General features: G+C 45.0%; 1 protein-coding gene and 1 long non-coding RNA gene across 8 annotated transcripts in view; one reads left to right on the top strand and one right to left on the bottom strand.

The window, feature by feature from the left end:
* Positions 1-26,736, bottom strand: part of LOC129468943 (major histocompatibility complex class I-related gene protein) — a 164,241-nt gene that overhangs the window by 110,830 nt on the left and 26,675 nt on the right. The window contains exons 4-7 of one of the 7 annotated variants that reach the window (XM_063627545.1): positions 24,574-24,834; positions 23,600-23,875; positions 21,381-21,656; positions 2,841-2,958 (exon numbers count right to left, since the gene is read on the bottom strand). In XM_063627545.1, coding sequence (XP_063483615.1) covers positions 2,841-2,958; positions 21,381-21,656; positions 23,600-23,875; positions 24,574-24,834 — 931 coding nt within the window. Of the gene's footprint in view, positions 1-2,840; positions 2,959-16,931; positions 18,370-19,277; positions 21,101-21,380; positions 21,657-23,599; positions 23,876-24,573; positions 24,835-26,736 lie in introns of those variants that run through there. The other 6 variants (XM_063627546.1, XM_055254978.2, XM_063627547.1 and 3 more) reach the window with 6 other exon arrangements.
* Positions 1,094-22,529, top strand: LOC129468945 (uncharacterized). The gene is made up of 3 exons (XR_008652878.2): positions 1,094-1,159; positions 15,126-15,296; positions 21,756-22,529. It is a non-coding gene; the product is annotated as an uncharacterized lncRNA (long non-coding RNA).

Raw genomic sequence — 26,736 nt, 5'->3', positions numbered from 1 at the left:
ACCACATTTGTTACGTTGCTCACTGTGGTACCTCTGGCACCTATGACAGTAGCTGGCACATAGCGGGGTAAAAAAAAAAATTGTTGAATATATGAATAAAAATAGTACATTAAGGCCGGGCATGGTGGCTCACGCCTGTAATCCCAACACTTTGGGAGGGCGAGGCGAGTGGATCACTGGAGGTCAGACATTCGAGACCAGCCTGGCCAAGATGGTGAAACCCCGTCTCTACTAAAAACACAAAAATTAGCCGGGAGTGGTGGCTCGTGCCTGTAGTCCCAGCTGCTTGGGAGGCTGAGGCAGGAGAATCACTTGAACCCGGGAGGTGGAGGTTGCAGTGAGCCGAGATCGCACCACTGCACTCCAGCGTGACGACAGAGCAAGACTCCGTTTCAAAAAACAAAGCAAAACAAAAAAGACATTTATTTGGCTGGTCGCGGTGGCTCACGCCTGTGGTCCCAGCACTTTGGGAGGCCAAAGTAGGCAGATCACCTGAGTTCCTGAGGTCAAGAGTCTGAGACCAGTCCAGCTAACATGGTGAAACCCTGTCTCTACTAAAAACACAAAAATTAGCTGGGCGTGGTGCTGTGCGCCTGTAATCCCAGCTACTGGGGAGGCTGAGGCAGGAGAATCACTTGAACCCAGGAGGCGGAGGTTGCAGTGAGCCAAGATCACGCCACTGCACTCCAGCCTGGGCAACAGAGTGAGACTCCATCTCCATAAAAAAAAAAAGACATTTATTCATCTTCTATAATAAGGAGTCTGAAGGCAACTACAATGATGTAATCAAAGACAAAAATCCTGTAATCTTTCAACTCTGCCATCCTCAGAGTATCTTCACTAATGGTTACAAGATGGCTATTGCAACTCTGAACATCACATCTTCACATGAAAATGTGAAAACATAGGAAGGGAAGGTGGAGGTACAAGAATTCTCTCCTCACACAGTTCTTCCTCATCGTGGAAGAAAATGTTTCCCAGAAGTCCCTAGAAGATTTTCCTTTATGTCTCATTGGCTAGAACTTGGTCACATGTCTATCCCTAGACCAATCACAGGCAAAGGGGAATGGGAAGATACCAACATTTGGCTTTGACCAGTGATGATCCATCTCCTGTGGCTGGGCACCTTGCCCCTCAAAGGAAATATCTGTTGTTAAAGGTAATCTGCTATGGCAGCCCTAAAACACTAATACTAGGGTCATTCAAACTGGCCGTGATCTCTGCTTTTTTCTATTCATACCTATGGTAGTCTATGAGGCTGAACTACAGCAGAGAGAGAGGAATAATTGGGAAAGATCTTGGGAGAGTCAGTAAAAAATGGGACCTAGAGTTTTAGGTGGAGGCTAAGGCCCCAGCCCAGGACAAAAATAGAACACCTCTACTGAGATTGTGACTGAATGGAAGAAGATAAAGGGAAATGGGATACAGGTCCATTTGTGGATGGAGGAGCTAAGGGACTTCTGAGAGCCTCAATTATCTTTGTAAAGTTGGTGGTAAGTAGGGTACTTTGTAAAGTAAGCAGGGAGCTTGAAGGGAGTGAAGAAACTTTGGAATAGCTGTTGTGGACAAAACTGACGAGGGTTAGACCTATTAAAATGCATGCCAAGCAAAATTGAGATTCTGGCCATCATGTCTAATCAATATATGAATAAATTCCATGGGGAACTTCCCCTAAGGAAATATGCGGTTACTGAAGTTTGTTCATTAGGTTGATTGGTACAGTCACAATGGGAAAGAAACGTTAGTTACACATCTTAGATAACATAAGCCCCCCAAAATGGGAGATTTACCTGTAGATTCAAGGTGCAGCCATGAAAAGCTAGACAAGAGCTGCTGCAAAGAAACCATCTTAGAACCCAACAATCAGAGTAATTGAAGTATAATCAGTCTTAAGTGGTAGCCCTCCTGCCTGTGCAAAAAGAGCTTAAAGTTCAAATCATCTCATTGAGCTCCTCACCACCAAGTGATGAGAATTTTCAGTCACGTAAGTAGATGATGGTCACATTAGGTGGTGACATCTTCAAATTATGGAAGATAGTAGCAAGATCCAGGAACCGAATACCTTGGGCTTTTTCTTCTATAGAATTTTTTTCTTTTTCTTTGAGACAGAGTTTTGCTCTGGGCTCACTGTAACCTCCGCCTCCCGGGTTCAAGCAATTCTCCTGCCTCAGCCTCCCAGCTAGCTGGGATTACAGGAACCCACAACCACCTCTGGCTAATTTTTGTATTTTTAGTAGAGACAGGGCTTCACCATGTTGGCCAGGCGGGTCTCAAACTCCTGACCTCCAGTGATCTGCCCACCTCCACCTCTCAAAGTGCTGGAATTACAGGCGTGAGCCACTGTGCCCCTCCTAGAGTCTTAAACCAGTGGAAACATCCCCCCAAATCCCCAAACAAATGATATTTAATATTATGAGAGTGCCAAATTTTAATAGGACAACTTTTTCAGATTATTCCACTGTTAATGGATCCACTTATTTTTAATTTACAACTTACTGATTGCAAACTAAGTGCAATTTTTTTAAAAGAGGTTTTAGGTAGCTATAATAGACACAGATCACTTTAACTGGTCAATTCTATTATTTGGCTAGTCTCTATGGAACACTCTATAGCAATTAGTTTAATGTATTTAAACCAGATAATTACAAATATCCTAACAGAAATGAGTAGGTGCATTGTCCTTTAATTAAAAAAAAAATTTACTAACCAGGTGCGGTGGCTCATGCCTGTAATCCCAGCACTGTGGGAAGCCGAGGCAGGCAGATCACCTGAGGTCGGGAGTTCAAGAGCATCCTGACCAGCATGGAGAAACCCTGTCTAAACTAAAAATACAAAATTACCTGGGCATAGTGGTGTATGCATGTAGTCCCAGATACTCGGGAGGCTGAGGCAGAAGAATCACTTGAACCCGGGAGGCAGAGGTTGCGGTGAGCCGAGATTGCGCCATTGCAGTCCAGCCTGGGCAACAACAGCAAAACTCCATCTCAAAAAATAATAATAATAATAAAATAAAATAAATTTACTTTGAAGTAATTATAGATTCGCAGGAAAGTGCAAAGATAACACAGAGAGGTTCCATGTACTGTTCACTAAGTTTCCTCCATGGTTATATCTTACATAATTATGGTACGATATCAAAACCAAGAAATTGATATGGTTCAATACATGTGTATAGTTCTGTGTCATTTTATCACACATGTAGATCTGTATGACCACCACTGCAATCAGGATGCAGGACCATCCCATCACCACAAAGCTCTTTCTCATGCTACCCCTTTACAGTCTACTCATCCCCTCCCCTGAGCCATTCCTAACCCTGGCAACCACTAATCTGTTTTTCATCTCTATAATTGTGTCATTTTGAGAATGTTATATAAATGGAATTATATGGTCGGTGACCCTTTTGAGACTGGCATTTTTTACTCTGCACAATACCCTTGAAATTCATCCAAATTGTTGCATGCATCAGTAGTTCATTCCTTCCTATTGCTGAGTAATATTCCATGGCATGGATGTACCATTGTTTAACAGTTCACTTATCAAGGGTCATTTTGATTGTTTCTGGTTTGAGTCTGTTACAAATAAGGCTGCTATGAGTATTCGTATACAGATTTTTATGAGTACATAATTTTTCATTTCTCTAGGGTAAATGCCCAGGCATAAAATTGGTGGGTAAGTGTATATCAAGTTTTTAAAGAAATGGCCAAACTAATGGGTAAAAAAAACAAAGAATGAATAAGACTTACTACTTGATAGCACAATATGGTGACTATGTCAACAATAATGTAATTGTATATTTTTAAATAATCTTTTTTTGTTTTGTTTTGTTTTTTGTTTTTGAGATGGAGTCTCATTCTGTCACCCAGGCTGGAGTGCAGTGGTGTGATCCCAGCTCACTGCAAGCTCCGCCTCCCAGGTTCACGCCATTCTCCTGCCTCAGCCTCCAGAGTAGATGGGACTACAGTCGCCCACCACCATGCCCGGCTAATTTTTTGTATTTTGTTTGGTAGAGACGGGGTTTCACCGTGTTAGCCAGGATGGTCTCGATCTCCTGACCTCATGATCCGCCCGCCTCGGCCTCCCAAAGTGCTGGGATTACAGGCATGAGCCACCGAGCCCAGCCATATTTTTAAATAATCTAAAGAATGGAATTAGATTGTTTGTAATTTAAAGGATGAATGTTTGAGGAGATGAATACCCCATTCTCCATGATGTGCTTATTTCACAGTGCATGCCTGTATCAAAACATCTCATGTACCCCATAAATATATACACAAAAACTTTATAAAACGAAATGGCCAAACTGTTTTGAGTTTTTCCACATCGTCACCAGCATTTGGTATTATCACTTTTTTTTTGTTAAGAGACAAAGATCTGTATCTCCCTCTCCCTCTTCTCCCCTCCACACCCCAGGCTAGAGTGCTGCCCCCCACCGACGGCACAGGCTAGAGTGCTGTGGCACAAACACAGCTCACTGTATCCTTGACTTCCTGGGCTCAAGTGATCCTCCAGCCTCAGCCTCCCGAGCAGCTGGGACTACAGGCAGGTTTCACCATGCCTAGCTGATTTTTTTTTTTTTTTAATTTTTTATAGAGTCAGAGTCTCGCCATGTTTCTTAGGCTGATTCTGAACTCCTGGACTCAAGTGACACTCCCACCTGAGCCTACCAAAGTGCAGGGATTGTAGGTGTGAGCCACCACACCCAGTCTTCTTTTATTTTACCTGTTCTTAGAGATATGCAGTGATAGCTCATTGTGCTCTTAATTTGCATTTCCCTAATGACTAGTGATGTTGAACATTTATGTCAAGACATGAGGTTTATCATTGGTTTCAGGGTTTCTTTTGGCAAATCACTTTACTCACTCCAGCCTCAATTTTCTCGTATGTTAAATGAGAAAATTGCCGGGCACGGTGGCTCATGCCTGTAATCCCAGTACTTTGGGAGGCCGAGGTGGGTGGATCACAAGGTCAGGGGTTTGAGACCAGCTGGACCAACATGGCGAAACCCTGTCTCTACTAAAAATACAAAAATTAGCTGGGCGTGGTGGTGGTTGCCTGTAATCCCAGCTACTCAGGAGGCTGAGGCAGGAGAATTGCTTGAACCCGGGAGGCGGAGGTTGCAGTGAACCGAGATTGCGCCACTGCACTCCAGCCTGGGTGACAGAGTGAGACTCTGTCTCAAAAAAAAAAAAAAAAAAATGAGAAAATTGAACTATATGACACTCAATGGGCCCTCCAGCTCTACAATTCTGTGTGCCCATAGATGTACCCTGGGTGAGTTGTTTTTGCAAGGTGAGGGAGCTTATACTTTTTCCTTTATGCACCAGCATCTCCATGTACCAAGAATCGACAAGTAGTGAATCTTATCCATGGGTTTCATTGATATTTCCATGAAATGTGTGGTAACTTGCTTCATTTGGCCCTTTAGGCCTTGTTCAGCCTTTAAGTCACATCATCAAAGTCGGAGGAAAAAGATTCAAACTTTCATAAATTTATCAGGGCCTTTATTAATTTTTGATTCGTTGCACAGATGTTTGAATTCCTTTGTTCCCAAGATTAAGTACAGAACATAGTGTCGGCAAAAAGAATCGAACTCTGTAAAATATTTGAAGAGATTTATTCTGAGCCAAATGTGAGTGAGTGACCATGGCCCGGGAGGTCCTGAGAACATGTGTCCAAGGTGGTCAGGGAGCAGCTTGGTTTTATATATTTGAGGGGGGCATGAGACATCAATCGAATGCATTTAAAAAATACATTGGTTTGGTCCAGAAAGACTGAACAACTCAAAGTGAGGGCTTCCAAGCTATAGGTGAATTTAAACATTTTCTGGTTGACAATTGGTTGAGTTTGCCTAAAGACCTGGGATAGATAGAAAGGGAATGTTCAGGTTAAGATAAAGATTGTGGAGACCAAAGTTCTTTTGAAGTCTTACAGTGGCTTAAAGACAATAGGGGACAAATGTTTCCTATTCAGATCTTAGTTAATCTCTTTAGGATTGGGAGGGTCTGGAAGAAAAAGATCTAGCTATGTTAATAGAGATTCCTTACAGATGCTAATTTCCCCTGACAAAGAACAGCTTTGCAGGGCCATTTCAAAATAAGGCAAAGAAACATGTTTTAAGGTTTAAAAAATATACATTTAAATTAATATTAATATTTAAATTATATTAAAATTGATATGTTTAAATTAATATTATTAATATTAAATATATTACATATTATCTATATATTTATTTTTTTGAGATGCAGTCTCACTCTGTCACCCAGGCTGGAGTGCAGTGGTGTGATCTCAGCTCATTGCAACCTCTGCCCCCACTGGGTTCAAATGATTCTCCTGCCTCAGCCTCCTGAGTAGCTGGGATCACAGGTGACTGCCACCACGCCCATCTAATTTTTGTGGGTTTTTTTTTTTTTTTTTTTTTTTTTGAGACAGAGTCTTCCTCTGTAGCCCAGGCTGGAGTGGAGTGACACAATCTCGGCTCAATGCAACCTCTGCCTCCTGGGTCCTGATTCAAGCAATTCTCCTGCCTCAGCCTCCCGAGTAGCTGGGATTAGAGGCACACACCATTATGCTCAGCTAATTTTTGTATTTTTAGTAGAGACGGGGTTTCACTATGTTGGCTAGGGTGGTCTTGAACTCCTGACCTTGTGATCTGCCTGCCTCAGCCTCCCAAAGTGCTGGGATTACAGGTGTGAGCCACCACGCCTGGCCAGGCTAAAATATTTTGATTTTCTTCTTTGTCTGGTAATGTTATGTCAGAGTCAAGTTGGAAAATAAATCATGGTATGTAGGGTTAAATAAAACCCATCTGATAAGAATTTATGATTTCTAGAGCATGACTCCACAGACCCCTTAGATAGGAATTTGGGCAAGATAAAAAAAAATCGGGCCGGGCGCGGTGGCTCACGCTTGTAATCCCAGCACTTTGGGAGGCCGAGGCGGGCGGATCACGAGGTCAGGAGATCGAGACCACGGTGAAACCCCGTCTCTACTAAAAATACAAAAAATTAGCCGGGCGTGGTGGCGGGCGCCTGTAGTCCCAGCTACTCGGAGAGGCTGAGGCAGGAGAATGGCGTGAACCCGGGAGGCGGAGCTTGCAGTGAGCCGAGATTGCGCCACTGCACTCCAGCCTGGGCGACAGAGCGAGACTCCGTCTCGGAAAAAAAAAAAAAAAAAATCAGAGTTTAGTCCTCAGTAGTTTTAAGTGGATGACACCTCACAGTTTTGGTCAGCATTGATGGAGTGGGCCTACTGTGTGCAGATAGGACAGTGCCCTGGGAAGAGCACACACTGTCTTGAGTCTGAATCATGCCTCTGCCACTTATTAACTATATAACCTTGTCAAGAAATACAATTTATCTGAACTTCAACAAAATAATAATAATAATACCTGCTGCCAACGTTGTTATGAGGAATAAAAGTAATATATGTGAAGTACCCAGTGCATAGTAAGCACTCAATAAATGGTGGCTGTGATTATATGGGACATGGGGAGTAGTCCCTGGAGAACACGTAGAGGAAGACACATCCCAGATGCCATTTCTGTGCAGTAGGCTTGCGCACACACATCTCCTTTAATCCCCACGTTGACACTGGAAGACAGGTATTGACTAGCCCTGGGTTTTATAAAACTGAGGCTCAGGGAAGTTAAACAACTTAAGATCACTCTGATACTAAGTGAAGGACATAGAATTCACATTGTGCCCTTAAGGGCTTTATAGTCCAGCCAGGGAGATAAGCCGTGCAGAAACAGATAAATACCAACAGAATAGCTAAGTGTCAGTTGAGTGGCAGAGCTGAAAAGCACTTAGAAATTTAGTAAGGGAATTATTTCTCTGAGGATAGGCTATCAGGAAGACAAAAGGAAACTAGAGGATTAGAAGTTCCTCTGTCTCACTGAACATCTCTGAGTTCCTTGCTGTCGCCATCGCAACTGCCTATGGGTCCTCTTAGCCCAGGCCAGTGGCTGCAGGGAAGGAGGCAGTGCTGAGCCCTTCATCCTCCCCATGTCCTTTGTTTCATGGCATATTTATAAGCAGGCCCTCCCATCTCACTTGAAAGTTTTATTCAACTTGTGTCTTCAGTATTACTATGAAAGCTCACTGTCAGAGTTGTATTTCTTCCTTTCTTTTCTTTTCTTTTTTTTTTTTTGAGACAGAGTTTCGCTCTTGTCGCCCAGGCTGGAGTGCAATGGTGCAATCTTGGCTCACTGCAACCTCTGTCTCCCAGGTTCAAGCAATTCTCCTGCCTCACCCTCCCCAGTAGCTGGGATTATAGGCACCAGCAACCACACCCAGCTAATTTTTTTGTATTTTTAGTAGAGACGGGGTTTCACCATGTTGCCCAGGCTGGTCTCGAACTCCTGACCTCAAGTGATCTGCCCGCCTCGGCCTCCCAAAGTGCTGGGATTACAGGTGTAAGCTACCGTGCCCCCAGCCAGGGTTGTATTTCTTCTGTTAGCAGAAAACCCAGGGACTGTTTTATAGAAATACATTCTAGATTACAATCTCTGAAATTATTTTCTGTGATGTGAGCTTGATTTTTCTATAAGCATATGTCTGGGCCATTTTTGTACTTGCTAATTTTCAGAACATCATTGCGCTCTGTTGCCTACAGAGTCTGGCTTGTAGGAGCAGCAGTTCATTTTGTCAATATGCATATGTACTGAGTGCCTACTATGTGCCAGGCACTGAAGTGTCAGGCCTTATGGCGTGTACATTTCATGAATAGGTGATTAACTAATGAAGGCCATAAGAATTTGATTTAAATATCACTATCTGTGGCAGATTATTAATAAGAAACTGGAGTAAAAAAAACTCTGTGGCTTGAATGAAAATATGGTGTATACCATGCCACACAGAAAAAACGAGTAATTCCTTGTGGCTGGGGGCAGTCTTTAAAAATGTCATCATTAGGCCCAGAAACATGTCATCTTGTAGACTAGTTTCGAGTCTGTGAAGCTGCACTAGTTTACAGATCTTTGAAATTTGATCTCAATTTCAGTTGCAAAGACCTAAATTGGATTAGAACAGCTTGCCTATCTTCTTCAGGGATCCTCAGGGACCAATGACCATTCAGTCTTTTAACAGTAAGGTGAAGGGCAGCCCATGTGCTCAGCCTTGGTGGGTTACATCTGGTTTGGCAACTTCCTGTTGTGTATAACACACGGACTGTGCATTCGTAGCTGTTTTGTGAGTAATATGCGGAGTGAATGTGTTGGGTATTTTAAAGTACGTGAGAGGGTTGTGTTTCAGCAGCTGATGGGATGCCAAATGTTTGACTTTTTATTATTCCAGCCCTTCAGATTTCCCCAGAATTGTCACCTTCTAGAGCATGTATCTTGCCAGTGTGTTCCAGGAATTCTCTATTTATGCCACTGTGATGTTGCTCAGAAAACAACAGAGCTTTCGGTTAGTTCAGGTAACCTTAGAATCTGCGCTGATGCCTCAGAAAGGAAGAAAGGCCAGGACGGCTTCGGCTTGGGTGGCCGTCTTATGGTCTTATTTCTCCCTTGGTTTCACTTCCTTTTTTTCGTAGCTTCCCATTTCATCCTGTAGCCTCCTCTCAGAGGCTCTTTCCCCCCTTCCTACCCCCTCCCCACCCCCGGGTTGTTTCCCCGGTTGTTCCCATTCTGTAGCCCATTTGTGTCCTCAGAGGTCTGGCCGCTGCCCCTGCACCTGCCTCAGACCCAGTGTCACCTCGCCGGGGCTTCAGCCAGCCTGACCTTCCAGCTGCCACCCAGCAGCTCAGCTCAGCGACTCAGAACCTTCTGGCCCAGACCTTCACACCCAACTCCCGCCCAGGGGCAAATGCAGAAGCCTCTGCTGGTGCAGCCAACACGGAGTGGGGGCAAGGGGGAGAGGAAAAGCAACAGCTCAGGGTGTGGTAAGAGTGCTCAGGGTGCTTCCCAGCTCAGGGCATTGGTAAGAGTGGGTGGAATTTGCATGTTAAGAACTTTCATTAACCAAATACCCAAATGGTGACAGAAAAGCAAATTCAGACGTTACATTTCTGGAAGGTTTCAGATATTTGGGCCCCCAAGACGGCTGAGAACTCATTTCTCAGCACCTCTTCTCATAGCCTTCAAGAAAAACAGTACCTCCCGTAAGAACCTCCGAATTCTATCTTTGTCTTTAATATGTATGTGTTGGGTGGGGTGGGGGTATTGATGGAATGTTTCAGATCACTAGTCTCACAGACAATGCAATGAAAAGATAAAGTTTATTAGATAGAGAATGTTAATACAGCTGAAACCTTTGAAGAATTCAGACCAGTCCTCAAACCATTCATCCCGAGTACCTGGAATGTTAAATGATCTTGAGTGGGATATTTCCCCTCTATGACTTCAGCTGTAAGATGACACTGTTCTTTTGTACCAGTACATGAAGACTAGCTAATTAAAATACTGTACTAGTTCATTCAAAAAGTATTTACTGAGTTGCTACTACGTACAAGGCATCATGCAAACAGACTGTGCAGTATTACATAAAATTTTAAAAATAGATTTCCATAAATAAACACCATCATAGGATTATGTAACATCTTTCAGGGAATTTTAACCGTTTGGACATACTACACAGTGGTTCTGGTTCTACCAGTCTAAATGAATTGACTTGTTTTTTTTTCCACCATCACTCCTCCCTTTCAATTCAATTCATTCATTCTGGTGTGCAGCCCATTTCTGTCTATTTTCTAATGATATGACCAGAGCTACCATGTAAGCTTGTGCCCTGCACAAGGACAGATACCCCACTGGGGAACAAATGGGACCAAAATCCACTCTGTGTTCTGCTGGCCAAGCCAGGTGACCTGGCCTGGGCTGGTGTCCTCCCAGAAGAAGGGTTCATTTTTCCAGTTTGCACACATATGCTATTTGTGGGTTAGCTGAGGCCCTGCTCATGTCTTTGGTTGGTTCACAAACCAGAAACAGAACAAATGGCCAGAGACTAGTGTTGTAATCAAACTAGATTTACAACCAAGGCACGCTGAGTGGCATTATGGGTTTTATCCTGCTGCATGGCAAGCCGCTCATGCACGGGCTGTGCTCAGTGTCCTTTTTCCTCAGCCAAGCCAGCCATGGGGACGCAGGAGGGGAGCTTGTTGGAGAAGGCGGCCTCCGTGAGAGCCTTGGTGCATTCCCCTGAAGCCACAGTTTGGGGCTTCTCCCTCAGCAGGGGTCCCCACAGTCTGGGGGTTTTCAGAAATCTTATATCTAGGGGACCCCAAATCTTATGTCCAGACCCCAGGGTCTGAACTCATATTTATTTATTTATTTATTTTTTTGAGATGGAGTCTCGTGCTGTCGCCCAGGCTGGAGTGCAGTGGCGCAATCTCGGCTCACTGCAAGCTCCACCTCCCGGGTTCACGCCATTCTCCTGCCTCAGCCTCTCCGAGTAGCTGGGACTACAGGCGCACGCCACCACGCCCGGCTAATTTTTTGTATTTTTAGTAGAGACGGAGTTTCACCGTCGTCTCGATCTCCTGACCTCGTGATCCGCCCGCCTCGGCCTCCCAAAGTGCTGGGATTACAAGCGTGAGCCACCGCGCCCGGCCTGAACTCATATTTAACTACTGAAAGGCATCAGCATCTCCCCTCTGGTTGAACTTGACCTTCTTACTGAGAACCAGCCAGGCAGGCATCAGAAGCCTCAGGCTCCAGAGGAGAAGCTGGTGGGCAAATAGATCAGGAGCAAGTGCTTTCACCATCAGGGATGAAAGTTGAAGGCCAAGAACACTTCCTTGTCCTGTGGTGCAGGGGTTGGGATGGAGGGGTGAGTCTTATAAATGGAAGAGAACTAAGTGTTGTGATCTAAAGGAAGAACATTTGCCCCCTGCCCCCAAATGCTCCCAAACCCTCCAAAATTCCACAGATTCCCTTGGCTTAACTCCTGTCACAGAGGTAAGCTAAGGTAGTCAGTCTCACTGTAGTTGCGGTGAATTCATTTAATGATCTTGGTTTCCTAACTGCTAGATAATCCAATGGAGCCAAAAAATTTTGGTGGATTGAGGGAACCTACAGAGGTTGGGTAGAGATGTGTTAGGAGTTGAATTGTTTCCCCCCAAAAAAATTCATGTTGAAGTTGTAATCCCCAGTACCTCAGAATGTGGCCTTCTTTGGAAATAGGGTTGTTGCAGATGTAATTTGGGAAGGTGAGGTCATCCTGCAGTAGTAGGGTGGGTCCCTAATCCAGTATGACTGATGGCCTCATGAAAAAAGGAAATTTGGACACAAAGCCGTGCATGCAGGGAGAACACCAAATGAAGACTAGAGTTACTCAGCCAGAAGGCAAGGAACAGCCAGACGGCAAGGAACAGCCAGAAGATAGGAGAGAAGCCTGGAACAGATCCTTTCCCAGTCCCTTTAGAGGGAGCATGGTTCTGCCAACACTTCATTTTGAACTTCTGGCCTCCAGAACTGTGAGACAATAAATTTCTGTTGTTCCAAGCCACCCAGTTTTTGTGGTACTTTTAAATGACTACCCTTGGAAACCAGTACAGGGTGGAACGGGGAGACGATGGAGAGCATGACATTGTGACATGTTGCATCTTTCCCAAAATGGCCACAGTGATATCTCCCAACTACATGCTCTTCTTACAATGTAACTCTGACAATCTTCCTATCGAGTGTTGGGTTCTATACACCCTCTTATTGAACCTGAGCAGGATTTTATGACTTCCTTGACCAATGAGAGTATCACAAGAATGACACTTTGTGACTTCCAAGATTAGATTATATAAATGCTATGCACTTTGACTGTGATCTCTTGGGATACTCACCCTGAGGGAAGCTAGCTGCCATGTAAGCAGTGACTGCCCTGAGGCCACCATGTTGTGAGGAAGCCCAACCCACACAGAGAGATTACATGGAGAGTTCCTGAGACTACACAGAGGAGATGTAGGACATGCCTGGCCACCACCCCTGGCTGCCCCATTTCTGTTCCAGCCACCACTTGCCTCCAACTCCAAGAGAAGCCAGAACTGCCTACCCAAGCCATACCCAAATTCCCGACCCATAGAAACTATGAAAGAAAATAAAATGGGTATTGTTTTAAACCAATAGGTTTTGGGTTTTGTTCCACAGTCTGTGGGGTTTGGGGCAACCAGAAGCTAGAAGGACATTGGAGAAAGGGAGGCCAGAGTGAAAAGGAGATGCAGAGATGTTACAGAGACATAAAATGCTCAAAGATGGCAATTTCCAAAGAAAGAGAGGTGAAGGCAGCTCAGGCAGTGGAATCATCAACCTCTAAAAAGCACAATGCACTGAATGTCCTGAAGCTATTTGGAAAAAAGAAGATGAAAAGGGCAATGCAGTTAACTGGGAAACACCTGGGCTGGGAGACGCCTGTGCTCCTTCCTAGCTCTGCTGCCCACAGCACATGGCTATGGGCAAAGTCCCCTGTCCTCCTTGGAGAACATTCTGTGAACTAATACATTGTGTGTGAGAAAATAGCAAACTCCAGCAAGCAGGTGCTAACAAGCAAGAATGTGTCCCCTTGCACCAATTCTGGGGTCATCAAGCACTCTACAGACTGTGATTTAGTTGTTCTTGTGTAGATTTTCCTGCTGGAAGGTGTACTGACCAGCTGAGACAAATATCTGACCCACTTAGCAATTGTGTTTCTCACAGTAAATTAATACATTGGCACTCCACTTTATATACCCATCTGATCACTTTGTGGGGACACTAGACCTGCATATGTGAGGACAAAGACCCCAGACAGTGGTGATCAAAATAAGGTGTGACTGCTCTGTGCGACTCTGGCAGAAAATGATCAGCTGGCCTCCCTAGTGGACAACTGTTCCTCATAGCTACAAGTGCAAAAACATCTTCTTTCAGGCCAAAAAAAGAAGAGGAGAAACCAAATCATTCCTCAGAAATAAGGAAAGGATCAAAACTTGGAAATCATGGGAGTAAGAAGAGAGAGGAAAGGAGGAGGACCGGCCCTTGATAGGATAGCTCAGAAACCCTCGATGGAGTCTTGTTGGATTTTTCACCCTGCTCTTTATACTGCTTTCTCTCCCTTAAATGTACCACATCAAAAACATCTGCCATTTAAATGTACCACATCTTGGTCTATAAGCACATCAAAAACAAAAACAAAAAAAACAAAACCAGGTAATAAATATAGTGGAGTTAAAAAAAAAAAAAAGAACAGAGTCGGACAGGTTTCTCATCTAGTGTTCTTGATCCAAAATATTCAGTAAAGAAAATTCAAAGCCAAAACATAATTGTGGCAATAGTACAGTTATTTGTTTTTAATGTTTAGATCATGGTATCAAATATTTCATAGGTTATGATTACTGAGCATCTGTACTCAACAACCATGAAGTAATGAAGCAATAACAAGGCTAAAACAATTAAGAAGTAATATAATCTTGAACCATCTATAGTAAAATGAAGGTTGCAGAATTTTAGGTATTATTTAGTTATTTTATTTTTATTTTTTTGAGATGGAGTTTCGCTCTTGTTGCCCAGGCCAGAGTGCGATGGCGCGATCTCGGCTCACCGCAACCTCTGCCTCCCGGGTTCAAGCGATTCTTCTGTCTCAGACTCCCGAGTAGCTGGGATTACAGGCATGCGCCACCATCCCCGGCTAATTTTGTATTTTTAGTAGAGACAGGGTTTCTCCATGTTGATCAGGCTGGTCTCGAACTCCCGACCTCAGGTGATCTGCCCATCTCGGTCTCCCAAAATGCTGGGATTACAGGCATGAGCCACCGTGCCCGGCAGTATTTTTTTTTTTTAATCATCTCTTTATACTATGATTCTTTTAGTATTATTAAATCCCCCAGGAAGAAATATAAATGCTGCAAGTGCATAACAGAATGTTTTGTCATCACATCCTTATCCTTGCCTCCTCGGCTTCATCCATTTGGACATACTATGTGTTAGGTGTAGGGCAAGGCCTTGGGAACACAAAAAGGCTTTTTATCCGTGTCTTTGATGAGAGTATCCTGCAATTGCAGAATCAAAAGGCATTTACATAGATACATCATCACCTGTGTCTGTGTAAATATGTACCTTTTCACTTTAAATGCCCATCCAAAAATATATTACATCCTAACTATTCTGATTGTAAGAAGAAACCATTCCAGAAATAAACTTGCCTACATTCTCTTCACAGTGCAACACTGCTTAAAAGACGGCATGGAAATTGCCCATGGCGACCCTAAAAACAAAATAAACACAACTGTGGTTCTATGCAACTCAACAGGCACCGGAAAAGAGAGATATACAGTGGTAGCTTCATATATGGAATTAGATGGGACAGTGGAGCAAGGAGGAAGCCTGGCAGGTGAGCTCTTAGAAGCCTGGCACACTGAGGGTATCTTTCTTTTTTTTTTTTTTTTTTTTGGAGACAGAGTCTTGCTCTGTTGTCCAGGCTGGAGTGCAGTGGTGTAATCTCGGCTCGCTGCCACCTCCGCCTTCTAGATTCAAGTGATTCTCCTGCCTTAGCCTCCCAAGTAGCTGGGACTATAGGCACATGCCACCATGCCCAGCTAATTTTTTGTATTTTAGTAGAGACAGGGTTTCACCGTGTTGCCCAGACTGGTCTTGAACTCCTGAGCTCAGGGAATCTGCCTGCCTTGGCCTCCCAAAGTGCTAGGATTACAGGCATGAGCCTGTAATCTCACCCTTTTTGTCTTTTGTGGGAAATTAAGAGAAATAATTATCAGACATATCATCACCTCCAGTGGAACTACAGAGACCTGGACCCAGCTGCACTATTTTAATGTAAAAATAACAGTATGACCAGGTGCAGTGGCTCACGCCTGTAATCCCAACACTTTGAGAGGCTGAAGGTATCTTTATCTGAGGCTGTAATGATTAAAGCCAAAGGTCGAATGTCACAGTCAAGGTCAAGGGAGAGCAGAGGTCAAACCTGAGGTGCAGGACAAAAGCTACTTGTCAAAGTTTGGGTCACTGAAGTAAGCATTAGGTCTCAGGTACAGAGTCAAATGGGGTCAGAGAAGTAGGACCAAGGAATGTGTGACTGGCAGCCCCAGGGCAAGTAGCTCCACGTGGCAGGGCAGGAGGTGAGTCAGGTGAGGCCTCAGGGGTTGGGGAGAGTAAGGAACATTAAGGGGATGTTCATCCTCACCACAGGCTTCTATTGATTCCCCGTGCATATGTATGAAGACAGCCTATGTAGGAAGGCAAGTCATGCCCAGCTACCATGAGCCAGCATGGGAAAGGCAGAAATGAGAATTGAGCCCTCTCCTGACACCAAATATACTGTTATTATTATTATTATTATTATTATTATTATTATTGTTTTGAGACGGAGTCTCACTCTGTCGCCAGGCTGGAGTGCAGTGGCGTGATCTCGGCTCACTGCAATCTCTGCCTCCCAGGTTCAAGCAATTCCCCTGCCTCAGCCTCCCGAGTAGCTGGGACTACAGACACACAACACTATGCCCAGCTAATTTTTTGTATTTTAGTAGAGACGGGGTTTCACCATGTTGGCCAGGATGGTCTCAGTCTCCTGACCTCGTGATCCGCCTGCCTTGGCCTCTCAAAGTGTTGGGATTACAGGCGGGAGCCACTGCACCTGGCCATACTGTTATTTTTACATTAAAATAGTGCAGCTGGGTCCAGGTCTCTGTAGTTCCACTGGAGGTGATGATATGTCTGATAATTATTTCTCTTAATTTCCCACAAAAGGCAAAAAGGGTGAGACTACCTCCATAGATCCAACCAGGCAGATTACCAAGATTCCAAGCTCCCAGGCAGGGTTGCTGCAAACAGCAGGGGACTTTGGCTTTCTCTCAGGCCAGAAAATGTATAAAAATAATCAGTCCATTCCCAGGCCATTGTAGAAACCCGCCAGCTACTCTCATGGGGTGATCCAATCCTACCTGTAGGGTCATAGTCATGGCGCCCATGATATTCAAAGCGCTTGTACAATAAATGTTCCCATGAAAGAAGATGAATGAGAAAGGCCATTTTATGAAGTATTGAGGTTCCCTTCACATGGTGTTCAAGTGGAGGCTGGAGGCTCAAGTCCAAGGCATTGCAGAAGACAGTTCCTGCTCTGGATGAAAAGATTCCTTCCTGCTCTGAGAGTCTCCAACTAGTCGCAAATCATCATTGACAAATGGAATGTAGGGAAGTGTTGTGTCATGAGACAAGCTGCATTTAAAGTCAACTGTGATAAAACAGTCCATCAAAAGAGACTGAAAGCTGACAGTCTTTTTGGAGCCAAAGAGCAAAGAACATTTTGTGGCTCCTATGTTACTGCCATAAATGCTCCATCCCATTACTCTCATGTATGTTGTGGGTGTGGTCAGGAGCTTCAAGCACTAGGCTTGAGTCTATGGGGGACAGAGGAGAACACGGCTCCTAGAGGAAGGAGAACTGGAAAAGAGGGATCTGCAATCATCAATCTGGTGCGGGAAGGTAGATGGCTCCATTTTGCTCTGAAAGGAAGGGGGTTTTTAGTCAGATTACAAGACTGTTTCCTCACAGCTCAAAAATAAAGTATGCAGTGTTCAGCACAATCTGAGAAACAGGCATCGACAGTTTTAGCTTGCTTTGTCAAGATTCTCTTAGTACTTGACAAACTTTAGCTCAAATTTGTAAACTCTATAAGATAAAAAGCAGGAACTCACAGTCTGTATAATTATTGAGAGAGGGATGTCATTGTAAAAAAAATTTTGTTTGTTTCACCATCATTTATTGGATTAGGATTAGTGCTGTACTTTATCTATAAAGAAAACATTAACGACCCATTAACTCTCTGAGCTGATTTTCTTTTGTTTTTCTTTCTGTTTTTTTTTTTTTAACACTTGAGAAGATTTATTTTTTAGAACCTAGTATTTTTGGACAAGAGATACATATGAAATTATTTTGCTACAAGGTGGTAAACAATACGTTGTTGAAAAGACAAAAAGAAGTTTGGGAATTTTTTTTTTTTAATTATACTTTAAGTTTTAGGGTACACATGCACAATGTGCAGGTTTGTTTCATATGTATCCATGTGCCATGTTGGTGTGCTGCACCCATTAACTCCTCATTTAGCATTACGTATATCTCCTAATGCTATCCCTTCCCCCTCCCCCCACCCCACAACAGTCCCCAGAGTGTGATGTTCCCCTTCCTGTGTCCATGTGTTCTCATTGTTCAATTCCCACCTATGAGTGAGAACATGCAGTGTTTGGTTTTTTGTCCTTGCGATAGTTTACTGAGAATGATGATATCCAGTTTCATCCATGTACCTACAAAGGACATTAACTCATCATTTTTTATGGCTGCATAGTACTCCATGGTGAAGCTTAGTTTGGCTGGATATGAAATTCTGGGTTGAAAATTCTTTTCTTTAAGAATGTTGAATATTGGCCCCCACTCTCTTCTGGCTTGTAGAGTTTCTACCGAGAGATGGTACCAAAACAGAGATATAGATCAATGGAACAGAACAGAGCCCTCAGAAATAATGCCGCACATCTACAACTATCTGATCTTTGACAAGCCTGACAAAAACAAGCAATGGAGAAAGGATTCCCTATTTAATAAATGGTGCTGGGAAAACTGGCTAGCCATATGTAGAAAGCTGAAACTGGATTCCTTCCTTACACCTTATCCAAAAATTAATTCAAGATGGATTAAAGACTTACATGTTAGACCTAAAACCATAAAAACCCTAGAAGAAAACCTAGGCATTACCATTCAGGACATAGGCATGGGCAAGGACTTCATGTCTAAAACACCAAAAGCAATGGCAACAAAAGCCAAAATTGATGAATGGGATCTAATTAAACTAAAGAGCTTCTGCATAGCAAAAGAAACTACCATCAGAGTGAACAGGCAACTTACAAAATGGGAGAAAATTTCTGCAACCTACTCATCTGACAAAGGGCTAATATCCAGAATCTACAATGAACTCAAACAAATTTACAAGAAAAAAACAAACAACCCCATCAAAAAGTGGGCAAAGGACATGAACAGGCACTTCTCAAAAGAAGACATTTATGCAGCCAAAAAACACATGCAAAAATGCTCATCATCACTGGCCATCAGAGAAATGCAAATCAAAACCACAATGAGATACCATCTCACACCAGTTAGAATGGCAATCATTAAAAAGTCAGGAAACAACAGGTGCTGGAGAGGATGTGGAGAAATAGGAACACTTTTACACTGTTGGTGGGACTGTAAACTAGTTCAACCATTGTGGAAGTCAGTGTGGCTATTCCTCAGGGATCTAGAACTAGAAATACCATTTGACCCAGCCATCCCATTACTGGGTATATACACAAAGGACTATAAATCATGCTTCTATAAAGACATATGCACACGTATGTTTATTGCAGCACTATTCACAATAGCAGACTTGGAACAAACCCAAATGAGGAGCGGCCGGGCAGAGGCGCTCCTCACTTCCCAGACAGGGAGGCCAGGCAGAGACGCTCCCCACCTCCCCCTCCCAGACGGGGTGGCGGCTGGGCAGAGGCTGCAATCCTAGCACCCTGGGAGGCCAAGGCAGGCGGCTGGGAGGCGGAGGCTGCAGCAAGCCAAGACCACGCCACCGCACTCCAGCCGGAGCAACACCGAGCACCGAGTGAGGGAGACTCCGTCTGCAGTCCCAGCACCTCGGGAGGCCGAGGCGGGCAGACCACTGGAGGTCAGGAGCTGGAGACCAGCCTGGCCAACATGGCAAAATCCCGCCTCCAGCCAAAGGATAAAAACCCGGCAGGTGTGGTGGCGCACACCCGCAATCCCAGGCAGCCCGCAGGCCGAGGCAGGAGAATCACAGGAGCCGGAGGCGGGGAGTCTGCAGTGAGCTGACTACACTCCAGCCTGGGCAACAGAGGGAAGAAAAGAGAGGAAGGAAAGGAGGAAGGGAGGTAGGGAGGAAAGGTGGGAGGGAGGGAGGGAGTCAATAGTAATTAATAATAAAAAGATGGTTTGGAAAAAGACAAATCAAGATCCCCATATCTTCTCTGACCCAACTTCCAGGGGGACAGTTCCCCTGGACAGTTGTTGTACTAGTTTGTTGATGTCAGGCATCACCTATGAAAAGAGACCACTCTCCCTGCAAGCTTTATCCATGCTTTGTGTCCCCTACATGGTGGGAGGGTTGTCCAGGGTCCTTCTGTGATCCCAGCCTGAGAGCCAAGCCCTTTCTGAATGGAGCATGGAGCAGCAGGTGCAGAAAATAAAACTGGAGAGATGCAAGAGAGTCTGCAGCCCCCCGGATCCCTTCCATGTGCCTCTCATCTCAGGGCCTTCTTCTCCAGACTAGAACACCAACTCCAGCCAGCACAATGACAAGAACAATGGACCCAGAGACAGCTTTCATCACAAGAGGGATAGTTTCCGATTCTGAAAGCAGGCAAATGAGAAAAAATCCACATGTTCCCTTTCCCTTCTGTGTTAACTTTCTGGGACTTTTGTCCCTGTGATCATCAGGAAACCCAACACCATTTTCCTTACTGTTGCTTCTCACTCATCAATCTGACTGCTAATGGAATATGTGCTTGTGTTTTATTGTATTTATTTTTTTGAGACAGGGTCTCACTCTGTCGTCCAGGTGGAAGTGCAGTGGTGCCATTATAGCTCACTGCAGCCTCAACCTCCTGGGCTCAAGCCATCCTCCCACCTTAGCCTCCTGAGTAGCTGGGACTACAGGTGCGTGCCATCATGCCCAGCTAATTGTTGTGTTTTTTGTAGAGAAGAGATCTCAGTATGTTGCCCAGGCTGGTCTTGAACTCCTGGGCTCAAGCAATTCACTCACCTCGGCCTCTCAAAGTGCCGGCATTATAGGAGTAAGCCACTGCACCTGGGTGGTGTTTTTTTGTTTTTTGTTTTTTTGTTTCTTTTTTGAGATGGAGTCTTGCTCCCTTCGCACAGGCTGGAGTGTAGTGGTGCGATCTCAGCTCACTGCAGCCTCCACCTCCCAGGTTCGAGCGATTCTCTTGCCTCAGCCTCCTGAGTAGCTGGGATTACAGGCATGTGCCACCACGCCTGGCTAATTTTTGTATTTTTAGTAGAGATGGGGTTTCATCATGTTGGCCAGGTTGATCTCGAACTCCTGACCTCAAGTGATCCACCTGCCTCAGCCTCCCAAAGTGCTGGGATTACAGGTGTGAGCCACTGCACCTGTTCGTGTTTAATTTTTAAATCTTTAATTTGTAATGTAGTAAATAGCAATAGATATAACCCACATCAACAAAAGCTCTCTGGGGTCCTCAATAATTTTTTAATACTATGAAGGCGTCCTGGTCCCAAAAAGTGTGAGAACCACTTATTTAAAAGACCCATTCTAAGGCACACTGAGTGAGGCAGTGATCTATCCTCCCCTCCCTGGCAGGGAGCATGACTTCCTGCTCACCCCTTTCTCCAGGCTCTCTCCCCAGACAGCCACGATCCCCATCCTTACCCTGGGGGACCTGAAGAACCATGTGGACACCGCAGTGCTCCACATGACAGGAGTAAAGGTTGCTGCTCTGAGGATCAAGCTCAACTGATGCCCACATCTGATAGGTTCCATCCCCACTGGGAAGAATGTCTCCATAATCCATTTCTTGGACAATTTCTTCCCCGTTTTTCATCCATGTCATGTAAATTTCTGGGGGGTAAAAGCCATGAGCTTTGCAGAACAGAGTTGTAACTCCTGGAAAAGTTTCTTTGCGATTTACTCTGACCAGTGGGGGCTCTAGGAAGAAGAAGCTAAAGTTAAATCAAAGTGCCTTATGTACTGAGCGTATAATATTAGAACTTGGCAACTGACTTTCCTAATTTTTCTTTATTGCAGAAAACTTCTAAAGTTAAGAATGACCCAGAACTCAAGTTCATCAACAACAAACTTATGTATGTGTACCTTCCATGACGGCAAGGTGCTAGGTAGTGAAGAATGTGGAGTTGGGCCATGCTCCATCCTCCAAGCGGGGAAAGTCATACAGCTTTGACTGTCTGGAAAGTGTGCTGGGTTGTTTACTAGTAACCTTTGAAATACCTTTCTGTGTCAAGGAAAACTGACCCACAAAACGTGTAAGTGACTGTTCCCTACAAGTAAGTCAGCAATGGATTGGAGATTAGAACTCCTTGTTCTCAGCTCTGTGTTTAGTGCACATAAATAACACAGCCATCCCTACTCAGTTTTGGCTCCGAATTGCCTTGTGTACTTGCGCTGGCATTTTGATGACTGCCATCAGGTACAAACGTATGTAGTAGATCATGCCATGGTTGTGTCTTCGAAGAAATTGATATCATAGAAGGGCTCTAGCAGTGACACCAAAGAAGTATCCACGTGTGACCTTGCTTCCTCGTGACTACTATTAATTTTCCATACAGTCCTGTCCTTAATGTTTCTTCCTGAAATTGGGTCAAACAGCCATACCAAGACCAAAGGCACTATCTGGGGGGACTGCTTCCCGCTCATCTCTGACTTGCCTCCTGACCCCCACCTTATCATCGGCCAACCCAATACGGAGAAGAGCCTTCACTCCAACAATGCTTTCCTTGTCTCTTTACCGAGGCATGATATTTGGTAGCAGAAGAAGGCTTTCCAACATTAAAAGTAAAATAAATGCTACCAGGAGGGACTGTGCTTTTTGATAGGGCCTGTAAGAAATTAATCCAAGATCCTTTTCTAGGAATGTGTTTTTTCTTTTTTTTGTTGTTTTGTTTGTTTTTTTAGGAGTGTGTTTTGACCAAAAGGTTGAAAATCCATTAGGACACTGAATGTAGATAAAGGCCTGGAGAGGGGAGCTTCCCATAATCTTCCCACACACATTGTATCTAGGAGTTTCCTGTAGCATCATACAGACATGATTAATTTTGAATAACAAGATCATAGATGAAAAGTTTTGTATGAACTAAAAGTTGACCAACTGAATCATATCTTTAAGGTATAAGAGGAGCTCTTTGCTGAAAGGAATCTTATCATTAATACTTTTTTTTTTTTTAAAATAGGGTCTTGCTCTGTGACCCAGGCTGATCATGATCATGGCTCACTGCAGCCTTGACCTTCCAGGCTCAAGAGATCCTCCCACCTCAGCCTCCTATCTGGGACTACAGTCATGTGCCACCATGCTCAGCTAATTTTTTTTTTTTAATAGAGACAGAGTCTCACAATGTTACCCAGGCCAGTCTTAAACTCTTGGCCTCAAGCAATCCTCCTGCCTCAGCCTCCCAAAGTGCTAGGATTACAGGCGTGAGCCACCATGCCCAACCTCATTAATCCTTTAGTAAAGCAGAGACCCTCTGTTTGTCTTGGTAAATCCAGATTTTTACTCCTACTGGTGGTGTGTGAGCCCTTTGTTAACTAAACAGTTTGTAAGAATTGCTCTATTTCCCAAAGAATTTCCCAGCTTATCATTGACGGAATGGAAGAATTTGCCACAATAGATCCCCAAAAACAAGGTGCCCTTGGAGGTACTCCACTCTGTCAAGACAAGGGGAACTGTCAAATCTTGTCAAGATGCCACTCAAAAGTAACCAGGGAAAGTTCTCATGGGGGTTCTAGCCATGAGATCATGATAGGCCAACTAAAGAGATGGCTTTCAGGATACAGTGGATATAACCTAGATTCAAAGAGTTATGTATAAAAACAGTTGTTCAAGCAATGTGGGAATGAGGCCTTCTCTTTCTCTTTACCTGTTCTCTGTAGGGTGTCTTTGCCATACTCCAGGAATCTCTTTAGCCAGGCAATACATTCTTCTTCCAGCCAATTCTTTTGATGTTGCAACTCATGCTGATCGGCCTCCCATGCCCTCTTGATGGTGTGAGCCACATTATCTACAGCCAGCCAGGAGAGGGTGTCTTTACTGAAGATCAGGAAATCCTGCCCGTCATATGCATACTGCAGAAATCCTGTGGTGCTTCCATCCTCCAGCAGCTCACAGCCAGTCATTCCCTGGTAAGTGTGAGACCCTGGAACACACACGCAAGCCCAAAGGGGTCCACACAGGGACAGAGGTGGGCTCTCAAGTGCTGGGAGCAGGGACATGGCTGGAAGCATCCTTTGGTCTACTTTACGTCACCCCCCAGGCCTGCCGTGGCATTGCTGAGTCCCCAGGAGGTCCCTCTTATGGAAGCCCACCTGACAGCAGGTATCTGTGAAGTACCTACTGCCTGTCAAAGGAGTGTGCTAATTCCTGCCTTGGGGAGTTATTCTGTAATGGGAATGACTGATAAACTTTGTGGCTATTCTGAGTGCAGTGGAGGAGGGAGAGAGATGCAGGAGCCAGAAATACCCCTGGGAAAGTTACTGTCAATATGCATAAGCAAGTCACTAGGCCTGGCTACCAGGAAGTGAGACACAGAATGGGCAAATTTAGAATGGGAAAGGACATGCATATCAGAAGCCTGAGTGGAAATGGGATGCAGATACAGATACAGAGATGGGGAAGAGTGGGTGGGGCAAATGACAGAGTGCTCCTGGGGGAGTGAGGGACAGTCCAGAAGATGCACAGGCAGATGGAAGGCCCTGAACTCCACCAACCTGATTTCTCAGGCTTTGCCAAAGCCACAGCAGGTGCAATTCAGCATCCGCTCATTGGAGATCAGCCCAGGGGTCTATGCGGGGTGTGGTGGGATAGGGGAAGCTTCTATCTCTGCCGCGTGCACACCTGAGTGATTGTAGTGCCTCTGCAGGCGCTTCAGTTCCACCTTGAACGTCTGCTGCAAGCCCCTCAGCAGCTGAGTGCCCCTCTCCCAGTGATCAGGCGCGAGGTTCTCTGCCATCCATGGGGCCCGCGGCTCCTTCTGCCGAGTGACACTGTCATACGTGGTGATAGGGTGCGAGTCCACATACCCAACTGAAATAAATTCAGGGACCCCATGGCCAGGATCCGAAATGCCCAGGCCAAAATATCTCAGAGAGTGCATCCCTGGAAAAGAGGCAAAGAAGGAAGACATGTAGGGTCCCAGATGATCCAGATCCTTCCACTGCATTCATTTAGCCCCACACGAGTGCTCCCTACTCAGCTGTACCCAGGCCTCCAGGCCCCAGCTGCCATTTCCACTTACAGAACGACAGAACCCAGGAACAGGGGCCTGGACAGGACTTTAGAGCTCCAGACCAACGACTTGGAGCCTTTCTCGTTCAGGTTTGCAAATGCAGGATGGAATTTTATAGGTAATCTCAACTCGTAGACAAAATATAGAGTGCTGCTATGGTTGTAGGGGGAAGGGGGAAGACCACTCATTGGGGATACCGGGGGAGCTGTCCCTGTGGGAGCCCTCGGGAACTCTGAAGGCTTGAAAACCCTGATAACGCATCCCTCTTCTTTCACCAAAGAAGCCTCTGGTGAATAAATGAGGACCCCCACTCCACCTGTGTGTGTGCACGTGTGGGCATATAAACACAGGCACACAAACACATGCACTGATAATTTTTTTTTTTTTTTTTGAGACAGAGTCTTGCTCTGTCCCCCAGGCTGGAGTGCAATGGCATGATCTCTGTTCACTGCAACCTCTGCCTCCTGAGTTCAAGTGATTATCCTGCTCCAGCCTCCCAGGTAGCTGAGATTACAGGCACACACCGCCACGCCTGGCTAATTTTTTGTAGTTTTAGTAGAGTCGGTGTTTCATCATGTTGGCCAGGCTGGTCTTGAACTCCTGACCTCATGATCTGCACACCTCGGTCTCCCAAAGTGCTGGGATTATAGGCATGAGCCACCGCACCCGGCCGAAATTTATTCATTTTATTTTATTTATTTTTTTGAGACGGAGTCTCACTCTATCGCCCAGGCTGGAGTGCAGTGGCGCAATCTCGGCTCACTGCAACCTCCGCTTACTGGGTTCAAGCAATTCTCTGCCCCAGCCTCCGGAGTAGCTGGGATAACAAGCACTCGCCACCACGCCCGGCTAATTTTTTTGTATTTTTTGTAGAGACGGGGTTTCACCATCTTGGCCAGGCTGGTCTTGTACTCCTGACCTCGTGATCCACTCACCTCGGCCTCCCAAAGTGCTGGGATTACAGTGAGCCACCGCGCCTGGCCTATTTATTTTATTTATTTTTTAGTTTTTTGAGACAGAGTCTCACTCTGTCACCCAGGCTGGAGTGCAGTGGCGTGATCCTGGCTTACTACAACCTCTGCCTCCCGGGTTCAAGTGATTCTCCTGCCTCAGCCTCCTGAGGAGCTGGGACTACAGGCGCGTGCCACCATGCCCAGCTAATTTTTGTATATTTTTAAAGTAGAGATGGGGTTTCACCACATTGACCAGGCTGGTTTCAAACTCCTGACCTCGTGATCCACCTGCCTTGGCCTTCCAAAGTGCTGGGATTACCGGCACGAGCTACCGTGCCTGGCCTATTTATTTATTTTTTTGAGACAGAGTCTCACTCTGTTGCCCAGGCTGGAGTGCAGTGGCGTGATCTCGGCTCACTGCAACCTCTGCCTCCCGGGTTCAAGTGATTCTCTTGCCTCAGCCTACTGAGTAGCTGGGATTACAGGTATGTGCCACCATGCCAGGCTGATTTTTGTATTTTTAGTAAAAACGGGGTTTTACCATGTTAGTCAGGCTGGTCTCGAACTCCTGACCTCATGATCTGCCCACCTTGGCCTCCCAAATTGCTGGGATTACAGGCATGAGCCACCATGGCCGGCCAAAAAATTTTTTTTTAAAGCACAGTGCTTTACCTATTATGTCAAACCACCTCTGTTAACCATTTTCATATTCTTTTTCTACTGTTTCTTCTCACTAAATAGTTATAAGGATTGTAATAAGGGTTAAAAGTAAACCAAAATGAAACAAAACTGTTTGGCCCTCCTTGCTGCTCCCAACAA

Source organism: Symphalangus syndactylus, chromosome 12, assembly GCF_028878055.3.
Source record: "Symphalangus syndactylus isolate Jambi chromosome 12, NHGRI_mSymSyn1-v2.1_pri, whole genome shotgun sequence".
Lineage (NCBI taxonomy): Eukaryota > Metazoa > Chordata > Mammalia > Primates > Hylobatidae > Symphalangus > Symphalangus syndactylus.
Note: the sequence above shows the minus strand (reverse complement) of the source record. Positions and strands in the feature narration are given on the sequence as shown.